Source organism: Cherax quadricarinatus, chromosome 60 (assembly GCF_038502225.1).
Source record: "Cherax quadricarinatus isolate ZL_2023a chromosome 60, ASM3850222v1, whole genome shotgun sequence".
Lineage (NCBI taxonomy): Eukaryota > Metazoa > Arthropoda > Malacostraca > Decapoda > Parastacidae > Cherax > Cherax quadricarinatus.
The window spans coordinates 1906143-1924066 of record NC_091351.1 but is presented as its reverse complement, the minus strand read 5'-3'; the positions used below and the strand labels follow the sequence as shown (position 1 = coordinate 1924066).

At 42.9% G+C, this 17924-nt stretch overlaps 1 protein-coding gene across 11 annotated transcripts in view; it reads left to right on the top strand.

The window, feature by feature from the left end:
* Cbs (Cystathionine beta-synthase) overlaps positions 1–17924 on the top strand; it is a 98562-nt gene that overhangs the window by 48434 nt on the left and 32204 nt on the right. Inside the window, exon 1 of one of the 11 annotated variants that reach the window (XM_070097872.1) lies at positions 12282–12389. The exons of 9 other annotated variants lie outside the window; for them this stretch is intronic. In XM_070097872.1, coding sequence (XP_069953973.1) covers positions 12297–12389 — 93 coding nt within the window. In that variant the 5' untranslated portion in view covers positions 12282–12296. Of the gene's footprint in view, positions 1–12281; positions 12390–13731; positions 13816–17924 lie in introns of those variants that run through there. One more of the 11 variants, XM_070097874.1, reaches the window with a different exon arrangement.

Here is a 17924-nt window from a genome sequence, read left to right as displayed (position 1 = left end):
TGACGCAACTAGCGTCAGCCAACTCCATCACCAACAACACCGGCGCCAGAACCACCACCAATAACAACGGCGCAAACACCACCACCAAGAACACGACACCAACACCGCTACCAAGAACACGGCGCCAACACCCTGCAGTACACCGGCGCCAAATCCCTTCAATACACCGTCACAACACATCAGTGCCATTAAATCACATCACTACATTACACTACGTTCAAAGAACACAACAATATCATTATCACAACTGCAAGTAAAATGATAAGCTGGATGACTAGAACATTGAAAGCGAGAAAGGTCAAGCCACTGATGACACCCTTCAAGTAACTCGTTCTCTCTAGGCTGGAATATGGCCACCTTCAAGGCAGGCGAAATTGCAGAACTGCAAAATATACAGAGAACCTTCACAGCTCTCATAAACTCGGTTAAGCACCTAAATTACTGGGGGCTCAGAGGTCCCGCAAACTCTTTAGAACGTAGGTTACTTGTAGATGCTTCCGGGGGTCGCCACCCCGCGGCCTGGTCGCAAACTGAGCCTCCTGGTCACTGGCCTGATCGATTAAACTGTTGGTGCTCGCTGCCCAGAGTCCAATGTGTGCACCACACCCTGGTTGGTCAGGAACTGACTTTAACGTATCCAGTTCCTCTTGTAGGTGGAAGGACGTTGAGTCGAGGTCTCCTTACGCTTATTGAGTTCTCTCTGTGTACTCATTGTGTCAGCTTTTCATTGGAGGTATCTGTCTGCCAAGCCTTGTACTTTCCTAAGTAGTAATTTCAGAGCGAAGGTTTGGGACCAGTCCCTGCAGAATTTTCCAGGTGTACATTATAACGTATCTTTCTAAACTACTCTCTCGAGGAACTTCAAGCATTCTCAGAAATTTAGGTATCTGAGGTTATACGAGCAGTGAAAGTTCTCCATGCATATCCCATTTCTGCAATTTCGTCTGCCTTGAAGGGGACCGTTAATTTTTTTTTTTTTATTATCACACCGGCCGATTCCCACCAAGGCAGGGTGGCCCGAAAAAGAAAAACTTTCACCATCATTCACTCCATCACTGTCTTGCCAGAAGGGTGCTTTACACTACAGTTTTTAAACTGCAACATTAACACCCCTCCTTCAGAGTGCAGGCACTGTACTTCCCATCTCCAGGACTCAAGTCCGGCCTGCCGGTTTCCCTGAATCCCTTCATAAATGTTACTTTGCTCACACTCCAACAGCACGTCAAGTATTAAAAACCATTTGTCTCCATTCACTCCTATCAAACACGCTCACGCATGCCTGCTGGAAGTCCAAGCCCCTCGCACACAAAACCTCCTTTACCCCCTCCCTCCAACCCTTCCTAGGCCGACCCCTACCCCGCCTTCCTTCCACTACAGACTGATACACTCTAGAAGTCATTCTGTTTCGCTCCATTCTCTCTACATGTCCGAACCACCTCAACAACCCTTCCTCAGCCCTCTGGACAACATTTTTGGTAATCCCGCACCTCCTCCTAACTTCCAAACTACGAATTCTCTGCATTATATTCACACCACACATTGCCCTCAGACATGACATCTCCACTGCCTCCAGCCTTCTCCTCGCTGCAACATTCATCACCCACGCTTCACACCCATATAAGAGCGTTGGTAAAACTATACTCTCATACATTCCCCTCTTTGCCTCCAAGGACAAAGTTCTTTGTCTCCACAGACTCCTAAGTGCACCACTCACTCTTTTTCCCTCATCAATTCTATGATTCACCTCATCTTTCATAGACCCATCCGCTGACACGTCCACTCCCAAATATCTGAATACGTTCACCTCCTCCATACTCTCTCCCTCCAATCTGATATTCAATCTTTCATCACCTAATCTTTTTGTTATCCTCATAACCTTACTCTTTCCTGTATTCACCTTTAATTTTCTTCTTTTGCACACCCTACCAAATTCATCCACCAATCTCTGCAACTTCTCTTCAGAATCTCCCAAGAGCACAGTGTCATCAGCAAAGAGCAGCTGTGACAACTCCCACTTTGTGTGTGATTCTTTATCTTTTAACTCCACGCCTCTTGCCAAGACCCTCGCATTTACTTCTCTTACAACCCCATCTATAAATATATTAAACAACCAAGGTGACATCACACATCCTTGTCTAAGGCCTACTTTTACTGGGAAAAAATTTCCCTCTTTCCTACATACTCTAACTTGAGCCTCACTATCCTCGTAAAAACTCTTCACTGCTTTCAGTAACCTACCTCCTACACCATACACTTGCAACATCTGCCACATTGCCCCCCTATCCACCCTGTCATACGCCTTTTCCAAATCCATAAATGCCACAAAGACCTCTTTAGCCTTATCTAAATACTGTTCACTTATATGTTTCACTGTAAACACCTGGTCCACACACCCCCTACCTTTCCTAAAGCCTCCTTGTTCATCTGCTATCCTATTCTCCGTCTTACTCTTAATTCTTTCAATTATAACTCTACCATACACTTTACCAGGTACACTCAACAGACTTATCCCCCTATAATTTTTGCACTCTCTTTTATCCCCTTTGCCTTTATACAAAGGAACTATGCATGCTCTCTGCCAATCCCTAGGTACCTTACCCTCTTCCATACATTTATTAAATAATTGCACCAACCACTCCAAAACTATATCCCCACCGTTAATATTCAGCAATATTCCGGCCTAGAGACGAGGAGTGACGTGAAGAGTATCATAATTAGTTTGACCTCTTGCTCTTAGATAGGTCTGGTCTGAATTCTAACCGAGGCCTGAGGCCTAGTGTGCATGGTTCAAAAGGGAAAGTCACGTGACACTGGTGTGGCATACAGGGGGATGGTACATATGATGGTATTGGCATATATATATATATATATATATATATATATATATATATATATATATATATATATATATATATATATATATATATATATATATATATATATATATATTGGCATATATATATATATATATATATATATATATATATATATATATATATATATATATATATATATATATATATATATATTGCACTACTAACACCCAAATATGCACAAGAGAGAATATACCACCAAGTGTTGGATGACATACGAACAACCTAGGAGGAGGTGAAGAAGCTGCTAAGTGACCTTGATACCTCAAAGGCGATGGGACCGGACAACATCTTCCCATGGGTCCTTAGAGAAGGAGCAGAGATGCTGTGCGTGCCTCTAACCACAATCTTCAACACATCCCTTGAAAGTGGGCAACTACCTGAGAAATGGAAGACACCAAATGTAGTCCCCATATTTAAGAAAGGGAACAGAAACGAGGTGCTAAACTACAGACCTGTGTCTCTGACATATATTGTGTGCAAAGTCATGGAGAAGATTATCAGGAGGAGAGTGGTCGAACACCTGGAACGGAACACGATTATAAATGAAAACCAGCATGGGTTCATGGAAGGCAAATCTTGTATCACAAACCTCCTGGAGTTTTATGACAAGGTAACAGAAGTAAGACACGAGAGAGAGAGAGGGGTGGGTTGATTGCGTTTTTCTAGACTGCAGGAAGGCCTTTGACACAGTTCCCCACAAGAGATTAGTGCAGAAGCTGGAGGATCCGGCGCATGTAACAGGGAGGGCACTGCAGTGGATCGCAGCAATGGTTTTAAGTTGGAAAAATTCAGATTCAGGAAGGATATAGGAAAGTACTGGTTTGGTAATAGAGTTGTGGATGAGTGGAACAAACTCCCGAGTACAGTTATAGAGGCCACAACGTTGTGTAGCTTTAAAAATAGGTTGGATAAATACATGAGTGGATGTGGGTGGGTGTGAGTTGGACCTGATAGCTTGTGCTACAAGGTCGGTTGCCGTGTTCCTCCCTTAAGTCAATGTGACCTGACCTGACTAGGTTGGGTGCATTGGCTTAAGCCGGTAGGAGACTTGGACCTGCCTCGCATGGGCCAATAGGCCTTCTGCAGTGTTCCTTCGTTCTTATGTTCTTATCAGGGAATACCTGACAGGGAGGCAGCAACGAGTCATGGTACGTGAAGAGGTATCACAGTGGGCGCCTGTGACGAGCGGGGTCCCACAGGGGTCAGTTCTAGGGCCAGTGCTATTTTTGATATATGCGAACGACATGACGGAAGGAATAGACTCTGAAGTGTCCCTTTTCGCAGATGATGTGAAGTTGATGAGAAGAACTAAATCGGATGAGGATGAGGCAGGACTGCAAAGAGACCTGGACAGGCTGGACATGTGGTCCAGAAACTGGCTTCTCGAATTCAATCCTGCCAAATGCAAAGCCATGAAGATTGGGGAGGGGCAAAGAAGACCGCAGACAGAGTATAGGCTAGGTGGACAAAGACTACAGACCTCACTCAGGGAGAAAGACCTCGGGGTGACCATAACACCGAGCACGTCACCGGAGGCACACATCAACCAAATAACTGCTGCAGCATACGGGCGCCTGGCAAACCTGAGAATAGCGTTCCGATACCTTAATAAGGAATCGTTCAAGACACTGTACACTGTGTATGTTAGGCCCATACTGGAGTATGCAGCACCAGTCTGGAACCCACACCTGGTCAAGCACGTCAAGAAGTTAGAGAAAGTACAAAGGTTTGCAACAAGGCTAGTCCCAGAGCTCAGGGGAATGTCGTACGAGGAAGGGTTGAGGGAAATCGGGCTGACGACACTGGAGGACAGAAGGGTCAGGGGAGACATGATAACGACATACAAGATACTGAGGGGAATAGACAAGGTGGACAGAGATAGGATGTTCCAGAGAAGGGACACAGGAACAAGGGGTCACAACTGGAAGCTGAAGACTCAGACGAGTCACAGGGACGTTAGGAAGTATTTCTTCAGTCATAGAGTCGTCAGGAAGTGGAATAGCCTAGCAAGTGAAGTAGTGGAGGCAGGAACCATACATAGTTTTAAGAAGAGGTATGATAAAGCTCAGGAAGCAGAGAGAGGACCTAGTAGCAATCAGTGAAGAGGCGGGGCCAGGAGCTGAGTCTCGACCCCTGCAACCACAATTAGGTGAGTACAATTAGGCGAGTACCGTAATCACTACACTAAAAAAAAAAAAATCTTGGTAGGCTGTGCAGGATACCTCCGGTGAAAAGCAGCGGAGCGATGAGTACACACAGAATTCAATAGCTTTTAAAGGGAATGCGAATATTCAACGTCCGTTTCTTTATTTGTAAAGGGATCAGGAGGGAACATGACAAAATCCTCGAATCAGTTCCTGATCATCCGGGCTATGGTACATACGTCGGACTGCGGGCAGTAGGTATCAATAGCTTGAGCGATCATGGTAGCAACCAGGTCTGGTCTGGGATGGGGCCGCGGGGGAAGTCGCCTCCGGAGGCGACTATACCACCTCCACATACCACCACCGCCACACTGCAAGAAGATACATACCACCACATTACACTATACAAAGATATATACCACCACAAGATATGTACACCACTACACGAAGATGTATACTACACTACACAGAGTTGTAGCAGTAGAAGAGAAGATGGAGTGCAGCCAGACTTACCAGTGCTACCTCGCTACTGTCACTCATCAGTTTAAGAAGTATTTAGCAACCAACACCTTTGATGCCACAACAACCATCTTTCTCCTTAATTATCACCAACCCCGGGGGCCATTTTCTTGATTATTGTTGTTTGTGTCTTCCCTGTTATTGTTGTGCTGTTACCTGTTGTGTTACCTGTTACGATGTTACTTGCGTTATCTGTTGTTCCTATTACGTGTTGTGTTATCTGTTGTTGCTATTACGTGTTGTGTTATCTGTTGTTGTTATTACCTGTTGTTGCTATTACCTGTTGTGTTATCTGTTATTACCTGTTGCTATAATCTATTGTTACCTGTTGTTATCTATTGTCAGTATTTGAGGTGGTCAGTCCCTGGAGGGACTGACCACCTCAAATACTGTATCTCCATGGTTGATGAACTGATTACATCATTTTCATTTCATTACTACTGCTACCTTTGTATTTGACTGAAGAAACCTACTACTGTCGAGGCAAAACGTTTGATCAATATAGATACCCAACTGTTGCACATGTGTCTTAATCTTCAACTTGTCAGTATTTTACCCCATTTTCAGCAACAGTATCGTAGTGTTTACAGTTTGTGTCTTTCCAACAACTTCACTCATATCAACATGAACCAGCCCGCTTATAACTGTTTTTTATCCGCTTCTGTAGACTGTTTTCATTGTGTTGAGTTTTCAGGTTCACACAATTAACTCGCTCAGTTGTGTTTGCGGGGATGTCGAGACTCAGCTTCTAGCCCCGCCTCCTATACCGCTTTGATGTTCGTCACTGATTTCTGGCCTTTGGGTCTTATTTACTATTGACGCTGTGTATTGATTTTGCCACCACTGCCACATTCAAGTCATTCCACTTTGCATGCACCCTACAGATAGAGAAATACTTAAATTACTGTGGCTCATCTTTGTCTTCATCTCTTATCTGTGTCCTAGTCTTGTTAATTAATTTGTGTGTGTGTGTGTGTGTGTGTGTGTGTGTGTGTGTGTGTGTGTGTGTGTGTGTGTGTGTGTGTGTGTGTGTGTGTGTGTGTGTGGGCGTGCGTGCGTGCTTGCGTATCCCCGAGCGTATACGCAGGACAGTATTTTCACGACTACTCACAAATATTAACCCTGGATGTATAGTTTGATTAGAGAGGAGTGTAGGTTTGCCTGCAACCTGTCAGTAATACTCTCTCATTTTACTCGTTATACAATTACACAGTTGTCTGGTCTGGTTACCAAACCTCCTCCCACCTTCCATTAACCATTCTGTGGGCAGCAGTTTTCTATTTTGTTATTTCATGTATGTAAATATTGAGATGGTCGCGTGTACAGATTGCGTGTCCCATGTCTCAAGTCTTAGGAATTGCTGACTGATCCTGTTACCTGTCTGGTTAGTCAGTTGCTTGGTTGGTTTGTTATTTGCTTGGTTGGTTAGCATGTTAGGTTGCATGTCACCTATTACCACCGGGAAGGAATACTTTAATACCTAAAATAAGGATTAAAATAAGCTCTTTATCGTATATACACTGAGACATATTCCTCACGGTGTATATGTCGTGTCAGGTATGTAAAACTTAGGATTTTGGCTTAAATAGCAACGCTCTTCTTGCCGAATAAGGCAAGCTAAAATTTTTGTATGCAATAATTTCGCAAAAATCGTTCTGAACCTAACGAGAAACATATATTTCATTGTGTTATTATTATTATTATTGTAATTTATCTAAAATACATTTAGTTGGATTAGGTTAATTTAAATTGCGCTTGTTATAATAAGGTTAGGTAAATTTTCTAAGGTTCTTTTGGTATAAAATTATTATTTTTTACATTAACATAAATGAAAAAATATATCTTTAAACGTATAAGAGAAAATTTTAGAAAGGACTTAATTTTAAATGAGTTCTTGCTAACTGACCAATTTTACCTATTCGTCACGACACACACACACACACACACACACACACACACACACACACACACACACACACACACACACACACACACACACACACACACACATTTCCTTTCAATATGTCATGTATAGTATTTGGTGTCTACATTGAAACCTCTTTTGTAAGTTGTCGTAGCTGCCACTGGCCACAGTATAATAGCCAGTGGTAGGTAGAGAGAATAGCGTGACACATGGGGTAAGGGGAAGGGGGACCACCTATATAATGGGGAGGAAGAAGACCCATAATTGCTTGTCCATTGTTCCTGAGACCAAAATATTCGTGATGCGAAATTGCGAGCCATATTTTGGTCGATACGTTGTCTGATGTCTCTCTTCTATGCGTGTTCTACCTTCTTAGTTTATCATCTACCTGTTATTCACTTCGTGATGTGACCCCACCTCAACGTGCTTGTGAGGCTTAAGTGGCTTGTGCCTAGGGGTAAGAACCTCTTCCCCAGGAGGAGTTCAACTCTCCCCCACTGAGTGCTTTCCTGGCTAAGATCCCAACAACTCTCTCGGCATAAATGGTGGGGATCTTTCCTCTAAATTTGTTAACACTTACGACCGATGAGACAGAATTAATTATAGTTATTGACTCTGAAATATAAAAACAAATTGACCTGGAATAAATCTGACTTGCTTTGTGATTGATGTTATACGGGAGTGAGTTGGTGATGACAGTATATGATAGTTAATGGTATTGTTTAATGTGATAATGTTAAGACGAGAATTGTTTAAAATATTGAATAATCAGACGGTTATGTGATTTAATAAAGAAGTAAGTATGTGAGAAAGATACTTAGGCGAGTATTAAAACGTTATTGAGGAACGTTTCGCTCATCAGGTGTTTTTAATTTCAGTTCTCGTGTCTCGAACACGTCAATCACGCAACTAAATCTGCATAATTAATCTGGTTGTTAATACAATTGAAGGCAATAGAGCTGTTGAATTAAATATGGTGGATGTGCAAAATAACCTCGGGGGAAGTTGAATCATAGCTCTAGGCCTTTCTTGTTGTAGTCAACACCTCAGGAGCTTGCAGTGTTGCAGAAATGAGTAGGAAGTGCAGGCAGAGTCGTCCAGGAAAAACGTTGTTTACGTGAATAAATCCGCCTGCAACATTGCAAGCTCCTGATGGTGTTGACTATAACACGAAAGGCCTAGAGTTATCATTCATCTACCCCTGTGGTTATTCTGCATATTTTATCGCTCCTTCGCGATTATTGCATAATGGTGTGTGTGTTATTACATGGGTGACTCAGCCTGGACGGACACACACGCTGGCTTAAGGGTTGAGTCTCGGCTCCTGGCCCTACCTCAACTTGCCTTGCGGACATCGGACCTATTTTTAAAACTATTTATAGAGTCTGCCTTCACTTCGTCGAGGTCGTTGCACTTCCGACCACCCCGAGACTGAAGAAATACTTCCTGACATCCCAGTGACTATCTTTAACTTCCAGCTGTGTCCAGGAGCACCTGTTTCCCGCCTATCAAACAGCCAGCCCCTGTCTGCCCCATCAATTTCTCTGTATTTCGTATGTTATGTCACCCCTGGTCCTTTTGTCCTCCAGGCTTGTTAGGCTCAGTTCCTTTAACTTCTCATCGTAGCTCTGGAACTTGTCTCGTTGCATCCTTTGTACTTTTTCCAGTTTTGCAACATGCTTCTATAGGTGTGGGTTCCATACTGGTGCTGCGTACTCCATAGTGGGCCTGACATGTGTTACATTAAGTGCCCGGAATGACTCTTTGTTGAGATTCCTATAGGCTACTCTCAGATTTAACAGGCGAGCATTGGCTGCATAAGTTATTCGGTATCAGTATGGATGGGTATTGGTTACTTTTGATGGTATCAACCTAAAATTAAGTGACTTTAGTAGCAGAATTTTGGTATCATTCCGTCACTTGTTTTTAGTCCAGATCCACAGTCACACATCCGACTATCTAAGCCACTCGTAAAACATTATGAGTATTGGGGTTGTGTAGTGCACGAGTGTTGGAAGCTCGATCCTCCGTATAGTGATCATCTGTTCCCATGTTATAATTTGAAGCAGCATTCCATGTTCACTGTTATAAAGTCAGTAAGGTCGAGGATTTAATATAGAAGGGGGGATTTTCTTGCTTTTCATCACATCTTATAGCAGCAGTGCTGTTCCACCAGATTTATTAATGAAATAAACTTGCAGCTGTAGCAATCTTCCCTAATTATAACCTTAATTAGGCCCGTGTTGAATGTGTAATTTACAGTGTTTTTGTGTTAACTACTGCTGGGGTAGCTTCTGGGTACGAAATATTGACGTCTCTCTCTCTCTCTCTCTCTCTCTCTCTCTCTCTCTCTCTCTCTCTCTCTCTCTCTCTCTCTCTCTCTCTCTCTCTCTCTCTCTCCCAGAATTATTTATTAGTTGTTTTCCATGAAACAAAGGAGAAAATATATTAATTTCCTTTTTTTGTATGGTTATTAATTACAGGGTAAAGCAGTGAGCAGCCCCTTGCTCCTGGTATTTTAGTTGACCACAACACGCATTGCTTGGGAGGGAAGGATCTGAGCCCTCTTGTTTAAGACCTGGCTTGTGCTGGAGTAACCCATACATGACCCAACCCTGGACAACCCACAGATGAATCTCCCCAGCTGGCGGGAGATTCATCTATTAAAATTTGCATTTGTGGTCACAGTGGGACCCATGTTAACCTTCCTATAGTGTATTAATATACCTAGTTGGATAACTCTTATTGTAGCCAGCTGACCAAGTGGCTTACACGCTAGCCTGGAGTTTTACAACTCACTTGTCACGAGTTCAATCTCCAACCTTATCGTGGTAAGTTAGAAGTTATTGAAGTTATGACCACTCGTCTTAAACACAGTTTTGCCGAGTCACATGAAATAAAGACCCATGTCAGATGATTTTCCCTTAAACTAGCAACAAGTATAACCACCAACTTGAAGACACTCACCAGGGGGGAGGGGCAGAGTTAGCCTGCATAGCCTGCAATTCATATACTTCCAGATTATAGAAACTCAAAGAAAATAGCACCAGTTCCCTGACCAACAAACACATTGACGATAATGTCAGGGAAAGTTGCGCCACAACAGGCAGTGTAACCTGTCACATGGTGGATCAATACAGCAGCTGCACCAGTTACTATCACTGTCTGCAACGTTGACGAAAATTGTTTGTACACACACACACACACACACACACACACACACACACACACACACACACACACACACACACACACACACACACACACACACACACACACACACACATTGCTTGAACTAATGAAATAGCTACAGACACGAGGTATTACCACCCAGCTGAAACGTCTCGAAAGCCTACCAAGAAACATGATGTGAATGTCCTGTGCTTGACCTGAGGTTGAGCACCGCACGTGGTGTGACCCCAAGTTGAGCACTGTACGTGGTGTGACCCTAAGTTGACCACCTTACATGGTGTGACCCAAGGTTGTCTGAAAACAACTGCTGCCCCTCTGACATAGAGGGTAGCACATACTTAGCAGTTAGCCGATTGTTATAGGTCAGCACCTGAGGAAGGATCGAAATAGAGCCCCAGTGGAACTAAGATTGACTTCGAGAATAAACTTGGGTTACTAACCCTCCCGGGGAATGATCCGACACTGTCGGATCATTCTGTCTTTGCAACTGTTATTATTATTATTATTATTTGTCTTCTAGTTCCTTCTAAATACTTGTACAGTAGTCCAGGGAAGGAGGAACTACGATAAATTTGGCAGCTGCTAATTTTGGAAAATTTCGAATTAGTCTTTATTATTTATGATGGAGGAAAGAGAGGATGCGTTCATGCTTGCACAGTCTCTTGCTCAAATTCTGTCTTCATCTACAGCAGCACAGGTCACCTCAGTGTTCACCTGACCGCCCAGCACAAGTCATCTCAGTGTTTACCCGTTACTCTCTCCAACGTTGTATTCCCTTCTTTTCTCCTGTTCCATTTGCTTCTTGTCCTCCCTCTGTCGTTCCTTCCATTCCCTACCCGTCTACCCTGATCCTCCCTCCTCCCAGGTCCAGGGTCACGTGAGGTCTGGGCAGCGTCTGCTCGCATATCTGACATTCCAATTTTTGCCAGACATTTAATAGTTCTAAATGCTGAGTGAGTTTCTGCTCTTATTTTATAATCCTAATATTTTAATGCATTTGTCTGGTTTTTTTTTATTAAATTTTATGTGGCCATAAAAGCGTGAAACATTAAAAATATATTGAAAGATTGTTTGTGTGTGTATGTTAACCTTAAAGTGGTGGACTAGTAAGCCAGTGGAAGGCTTCGGTCAGATGACCAAAAGCTCTAGCTGCTTGGACAACGATTTGTTCTGTCAGTTGTATAAAGTCATATAACTTGATAATGCTCTAATAGTGAGAAATTGTCTCAATAAAAACTTGGTCTTAAACGTAATTTTGTGTATACCTGGAGTATACCTGAAGAGGGTTTCGAGGGTCAACGCCCTCGCGGCCCGGTCTGTCACCAGGCCTCGCGGTGGATCAGAGCCTGATCAACCAGGCTATTACTGTGTGTGTTTAGCCAAATCGCATTTTGCTAAGCAGTTCAGCAGAGATAGAGGCCACTGTACCGTGGTCTCCATCTTTGGTACTCCACCAACTCCAAGGCTGAGGGACTGATTACCTCATCTTTTGTATTTAGCTCTACTGTCTATTAATTATGTCCTCGATACCAAGTGTGTATTACACGCATGTCCATGATTACTGTATATGAGCTGCAGACAAGTGTATGCATACCCCATGATGTATGATCCTGCTCGTACAGTGACTGGTGACTGTGATCGATGCAGCCCAAATACAAGACTCTGACATTTACGTCTCAGATTGGTTGCTGCCTAATTCATGGGTCAGTCGGTGCTCAGGAGGCCTTTTGTGAGGTATGTGGTAGTGTTGGTGAGATCTTAACTGAGATCTTGTGAGGTATGTGGTAGTGTTGGTGAGATCTTGTGAGGTATGTGGTAGTGTTGGTGAGATCTTAAACTGAGATCTTGTGAGGTATGTGGTAGTGTTGGTGAGATCTTAACTGAGATCTTGTGAGGTATGTGGTAGTGTTGGTGAGATCTTAACTGAGAACTTGTGAGGTATGTGGTAGTGGTGACGAGGTCTCAGCGGAGGTCTTTGTGAGATACATGAGAAAGTTAGTGAGATCTCACTTTGAGATATTCTGTGAGATATGTGATAACACGGACTGATATCTCTGCACTCCGAACCCTCATGGAAGGGAAAGATCTCAAGTTTACGCCACAGCTAATGGGTCTACCCAGCCACCTATGCACCTAACAAATTCAGATCATTCTGTTCAACCCATCCACCTACCTACCTACCTACCTATCCATCCACCCACTGATCTATCTTCTCTACCCTACCACCAACCTATCCAACTCACCCACCTACTTTCCTTGTATATAAATGGTTCACAGAACCAACAGGTTGATAAACTCGACACATGGCAACACTTGTGTATCTTTATTGTGGAAACGCGTCACCAACCAGTGGCTTCCCTAGTCCAATACAGAGAGGAATAGTTGAAGATCAGAAGGAATTTGAGGTGATCAGTCCCTCAGCCTGGAGTCGATATAATCAGTTCATCAACTTTGATGAGGTTGATGAACTAATTACATCGACTCCAGGCTGAGGGACTGATTACCTCAAACTCCTCAATTCATCAATCTTCTTTGTATTGGACTGATGAAGCCACTGTGTGGCAAAACGTTTGAAAGTTCCACGTTGAAAGTTTCACTTAGGCATTTTCTCTTAGGCATTTTCTTCCCATGACAGGAAAAAAACATGCATTCGTGTAGAGCTGTTGCACAACTCACTACGGGAGGTGGTAACAAGGAAGCAGGTGACGTTGTTGTGTACCTGGGTAGATGGAACAAGCTTCCTCAGGAAGACAGGTAGTGAGGGACAGGTACAATTAGACATCAGTGGTGAAGGGAAGGTACTTGTAACTGACAGTGGTGAGAGTCTTGTGGTGGTGGTGGTGGTGATGGTACTTGCTGTGGTGTAGGAATGTGTTGAGAAATGGCATGGTGATACCGGCAAGATGTGGAAAAAAGATACTCGTGTACAGCTCAGGACATTTATTAGAGGAGACGTTTCGCCACTAGTGGCTTCATCAGTCCTAATATGACTGATGAAGCCACTCGCAGAGAAATGTTTCTTTTAATAAATGTTCTGAACTGTACGTAAGTGTTTTTTTTCCACAACAGGAATGTGTTGTGGAGGCCATGAATGAGGGAGGTGATGCGTGCCGTGAAGCTTTCCCTGGAGGACTACAAGGCCCTGATGGGTCTCCAGGAGGTATGTGCCTCTCAACACCTGCTCTCACATCATCCACACTCATCACCTGCCACATATCATCCACACTTATCACTCGCTTCGCATGATCCACATTCAACACCTGCCAAGCACGATCCACATTCGTCGCCTGCCACGCATGATCCACACTCACCATCACCTGCTTCGCATGTTCCACACTTGCCTCTCCCAGCATCTGTACAAAAACAAAAAAAATACTGGCCCTAAATGGGGTAACAATAAACTAAGATATCTCTTTGGTTAAAAGAGAGGCATTTACAGGCGAATGAAGAGAGAAGAGGGAGATTTTAGAGTAATATATTCAGTTTAGTCGCGAGAAAATCAAAGGACAACCCAAAAGGTTCCTTTTGGTATGTAGGAATAAGAATAGGGAGAAAATAGACCTACTTAATTAAAAGATACTCAGGTGACTTAACTCTTAGAAAAATGTGTACGTTCTTTAACACTTCCTCTGTTTTCACTCGGGAATAATCATATGGGTCAGGATGAAAATAACTTATGATCAGAGTCAGACAAGTAGATAGATTAAAACCAAACATGTCCCCGGGCCTTAATGAACTGTTTTTTAAGGATTATAAAGGGTTGTAGGAAATTTAGCAAACCATGCACCAGTCTCTACAGCAGTTCACTAAAAGCTGGTTTAGTGCCAGATGGGTGGAGAGTGGCAAATGTGATGCCCATTTACAAAGTGGGAGACAGATTCTTAGTTTCACATTATAGACCAATTATCTTCACTTCAACTTTATGGAAAATTTGATAGAATCTATAACTGCAGAGGGAATTCGAAGCCATCTTGAATGATGTACATTAATGAGTCTCAGCTTGGGTGTTCAAAGGGTCATTCTTGTTTTACCAATTTACTAAGCTTTTTCACAAAGTTATTCAAGGTGGTAGATCATGATATAATATCGTGTATATGGACTTCAGTAAGGCCTTTGACAAAGTTCTAAAAGGTGACTATTGAAGAAAGTAGCGGTACAAGGTATAGGTGAAATTTTCTCCTGGGTCGAGACATGGTTGATCGACAGGCACCAGAATTTGCATCAATGAGGAGAAATCAGAGTGGGGACCCATTACCAGTGGTGTTCCACAGGGGTCAGTAGTGGGGCTCTTTGTTCACAATATACATGAACACCATAGATAAGGAAATAACGACATAAGCAGGTTTGCTGATTACACTAAAATAGGCCATCACATAAATTCTATTGACACTAGAAAGCTACAGGCTGATCTGGATAGGTTAATGTTGTGGTTGGAGAAGAGGCAGATGCAGTTCAAAATAGATAAGTGTAGGTTCTAATCATGAGAAAAGAAAATACCATGGCACTTTTAAACTAATAAACCTCAAACTGAATGCGAAACAAAAATTAAGTGTTCTAGTGATCATAATCAAAACTAAAACAACAGTTCATAAGTGTTCACGGTACAACTAATTTAATTCTCGGTTTCATATCAAGAACTATAAATAATAGAAACCCTCGGGTTATTCTTCAGTTTTATACATCCTTGGTAAGGCCTCGTTTAGATTATGCTGCTCAGTTCTGGTCTCCATATTACACAATGGGGAAAACATGCCGAGAAGGATGAAGATAATCGCATGTATCAGAAATCTTTCCTACGAGGACAGACTGAGAGCATTGCATCTGCACTCTCCGGAAAGAAAATTTACAGGTGTTATGATTGAAGTGTACAAATGAAAAACAGGAATAAATAAAGAGAATATAAATAGCGTGCTGAAAATACCTAACCAAGACAGGACTCGCGGTAATAGGTTCATGTTAGACTAATTTAAATTTAGAAAAGATATAGGAAAGAACTGACTTGGGTTGTGGGTGAGTGAACACACTCCCGAGTAGCGTCGCTGAAGCCAGGACTTAAAAAAAAAAAATACCAGGGTGGGGTAGAACCCGCGATCAGTGTCATAAAACTCCAGACCGACGCGCTAGCCACTGGGCCAGCTGGCTGCAACAAGATTCTTGTAGCCAGGTGGCTCAGTGGCTAGCGCGTCGGTCTGGAGTTTTATGACTCACTGATCGCGGGTTCTATCCCAGCCCGTGGTATGGTTTATTTGCAATTGTGTCATTACGATTTCGTGAGTCAGGACTTAAAAATAGATTGGCCAGGACCTCGGTAGCGCAGCCAGGATGAGGAGTTTGAATGGCTGGCGAAACGTTTTCAGAATAAAGATATCCAAATGTTGCACAAGAGTCTCATTTATCAGAGTTTATAACATTACATATTGACCTGTATTGATAACATTTACCGTACGTGTCTGCACGTGTTGTGGTATATTTAGAAATGTTTACACGTCTGTTTTCTACTTAAATTATTTTCAAATCTTGAGAACAAGTTGGTCCCTTACCTGTTCTCACCTTCACCTGTCTCCCTCCTCACCTGTTGCTTAGTCTCACCTGTCACTCAACCTCTCTGTTGCTTTATGGCCTAAGTAGATGGCATGAACAGTGAGGTGATGGCTTGAACAGTGAAGTAACGGCTTGAACACCGAGGTGTTCTTATGTTATCTTATGTTAACTTTAAGCAATCATTTTCACCTAAGCCATTCTTGAAAATGTAAACTACATGAATATTCTGGCTGGCTTAAATCATTTACTGAGTGCTTCCAGCCACAGTGTTGTCAGTTGTTCCAGTCACTGTGTCGTCAGGTGTTCCAGCCACTGTGTTGTCAGTTGTTCTAGCCACTGTTGCCAGTTATTCCAGCCATATTGTTGTCAGTTGTTCCAGCCACATTATTAGTTCCAGCCACTTTGTTGCCAGTTGTTCTAGCCACAGTGTTGTCAGTTGTTCCAGCCATAGTGTTATCAGTTGTTCTAGCCACAGTGTTATCAGTTGTTCTAGCCACAGTGTTATCAGTTGTTCTAGCCACAGTGTTATCAGTTGTTCCAGTCACAGTGTTGTCAGTTGTTCTGGCCACAGTGTTATCAGTTGTTCTAGCCACAGTGTTATCAGTTGTTCCAGTCATAGTGTTGTCAGTTGTTCTGGCCGCAGTGTTATCAGTTGTTCTAGCCAGTGTTGTCAGTTGTTCCAGTCATAGTGTTGTCAATTGTTCTGACCACAGTGTTGTCAGTTCCAGTCATTGTTGCAAGTTGTTCCAGCCACAGTATTGTGACTGATGCTGTTGAAGGACTCCTGACTCAAGTAACTTTACCTGTCCTGCTTTTCCTCTTATCAAACGTGATTTCTTCACATTGTCCATGCGCTGTAGGGCCCATACGTATTTAGAGCATCCCTGTGACTCGACTGAAAGAAGAATCATAAGTCTTCAAGAGAGAGAGCGAGGGTGTCACCAGTCCCACGTTTGTCATCAAATTCACCTGACATTTCTTTGACGTTAGAAAAACTGCTAATGGTAATTCCACGCTCTTTCAGGAATGTCGTCCACAATTTTGCTTCTCTTTGAAAAAAGAGCCGTGGAGCTCCATAATGGTGGTGACGGATGGGGGACACGATGGTTATAGACTGGAAGGTTTGCGTGACACCCGACGTCACTAGTTTTCCTTTACCTCCTGCAGTGCTCCCTGCAGGAGGTAAAGGAAAACGGCAGAAGGGTGGTAGGAGGGAAGAGAGAAGCCTGAGCTAGCAGAGACGGGTGAATGATGTAGTGAAGGGAGGGATGGATGGAAGAACATCATTATTTTGTTACACATTGCTTCAACATTTGTAGTCTATTATTAGTGTAGAGGTCGTGGGAAGGTAGATATGCATGGTGACATTAGCAGTTATGTACCAGGGTGGTGGGGTAAGCTCTTCTTTCCTAGCATGACACACTTGATGTTATCAAAACATTTCTGTGTCAAATTGTTATTTGAATCCATTATCACTCCCTTGTTTCATGACTTACAAGTTCTAGTAACACTAGGAGCTGTTTTAATCAAGCAGTTAAAGTACTATCATGACATTGATATTTACATATTCTGTAAGTAGCACTAGGTATGCATAACTCTACTCGTATTATTTTAAGCAATTCTAATCGAGTGTCGAGGGTGGCATCCTGAGGGAGGACCTTAGGACTTCAATGGAAATAAGTTACATAGTTTGACTTTCTAGGGGTATCCGGTGTTATTGATTCTTCT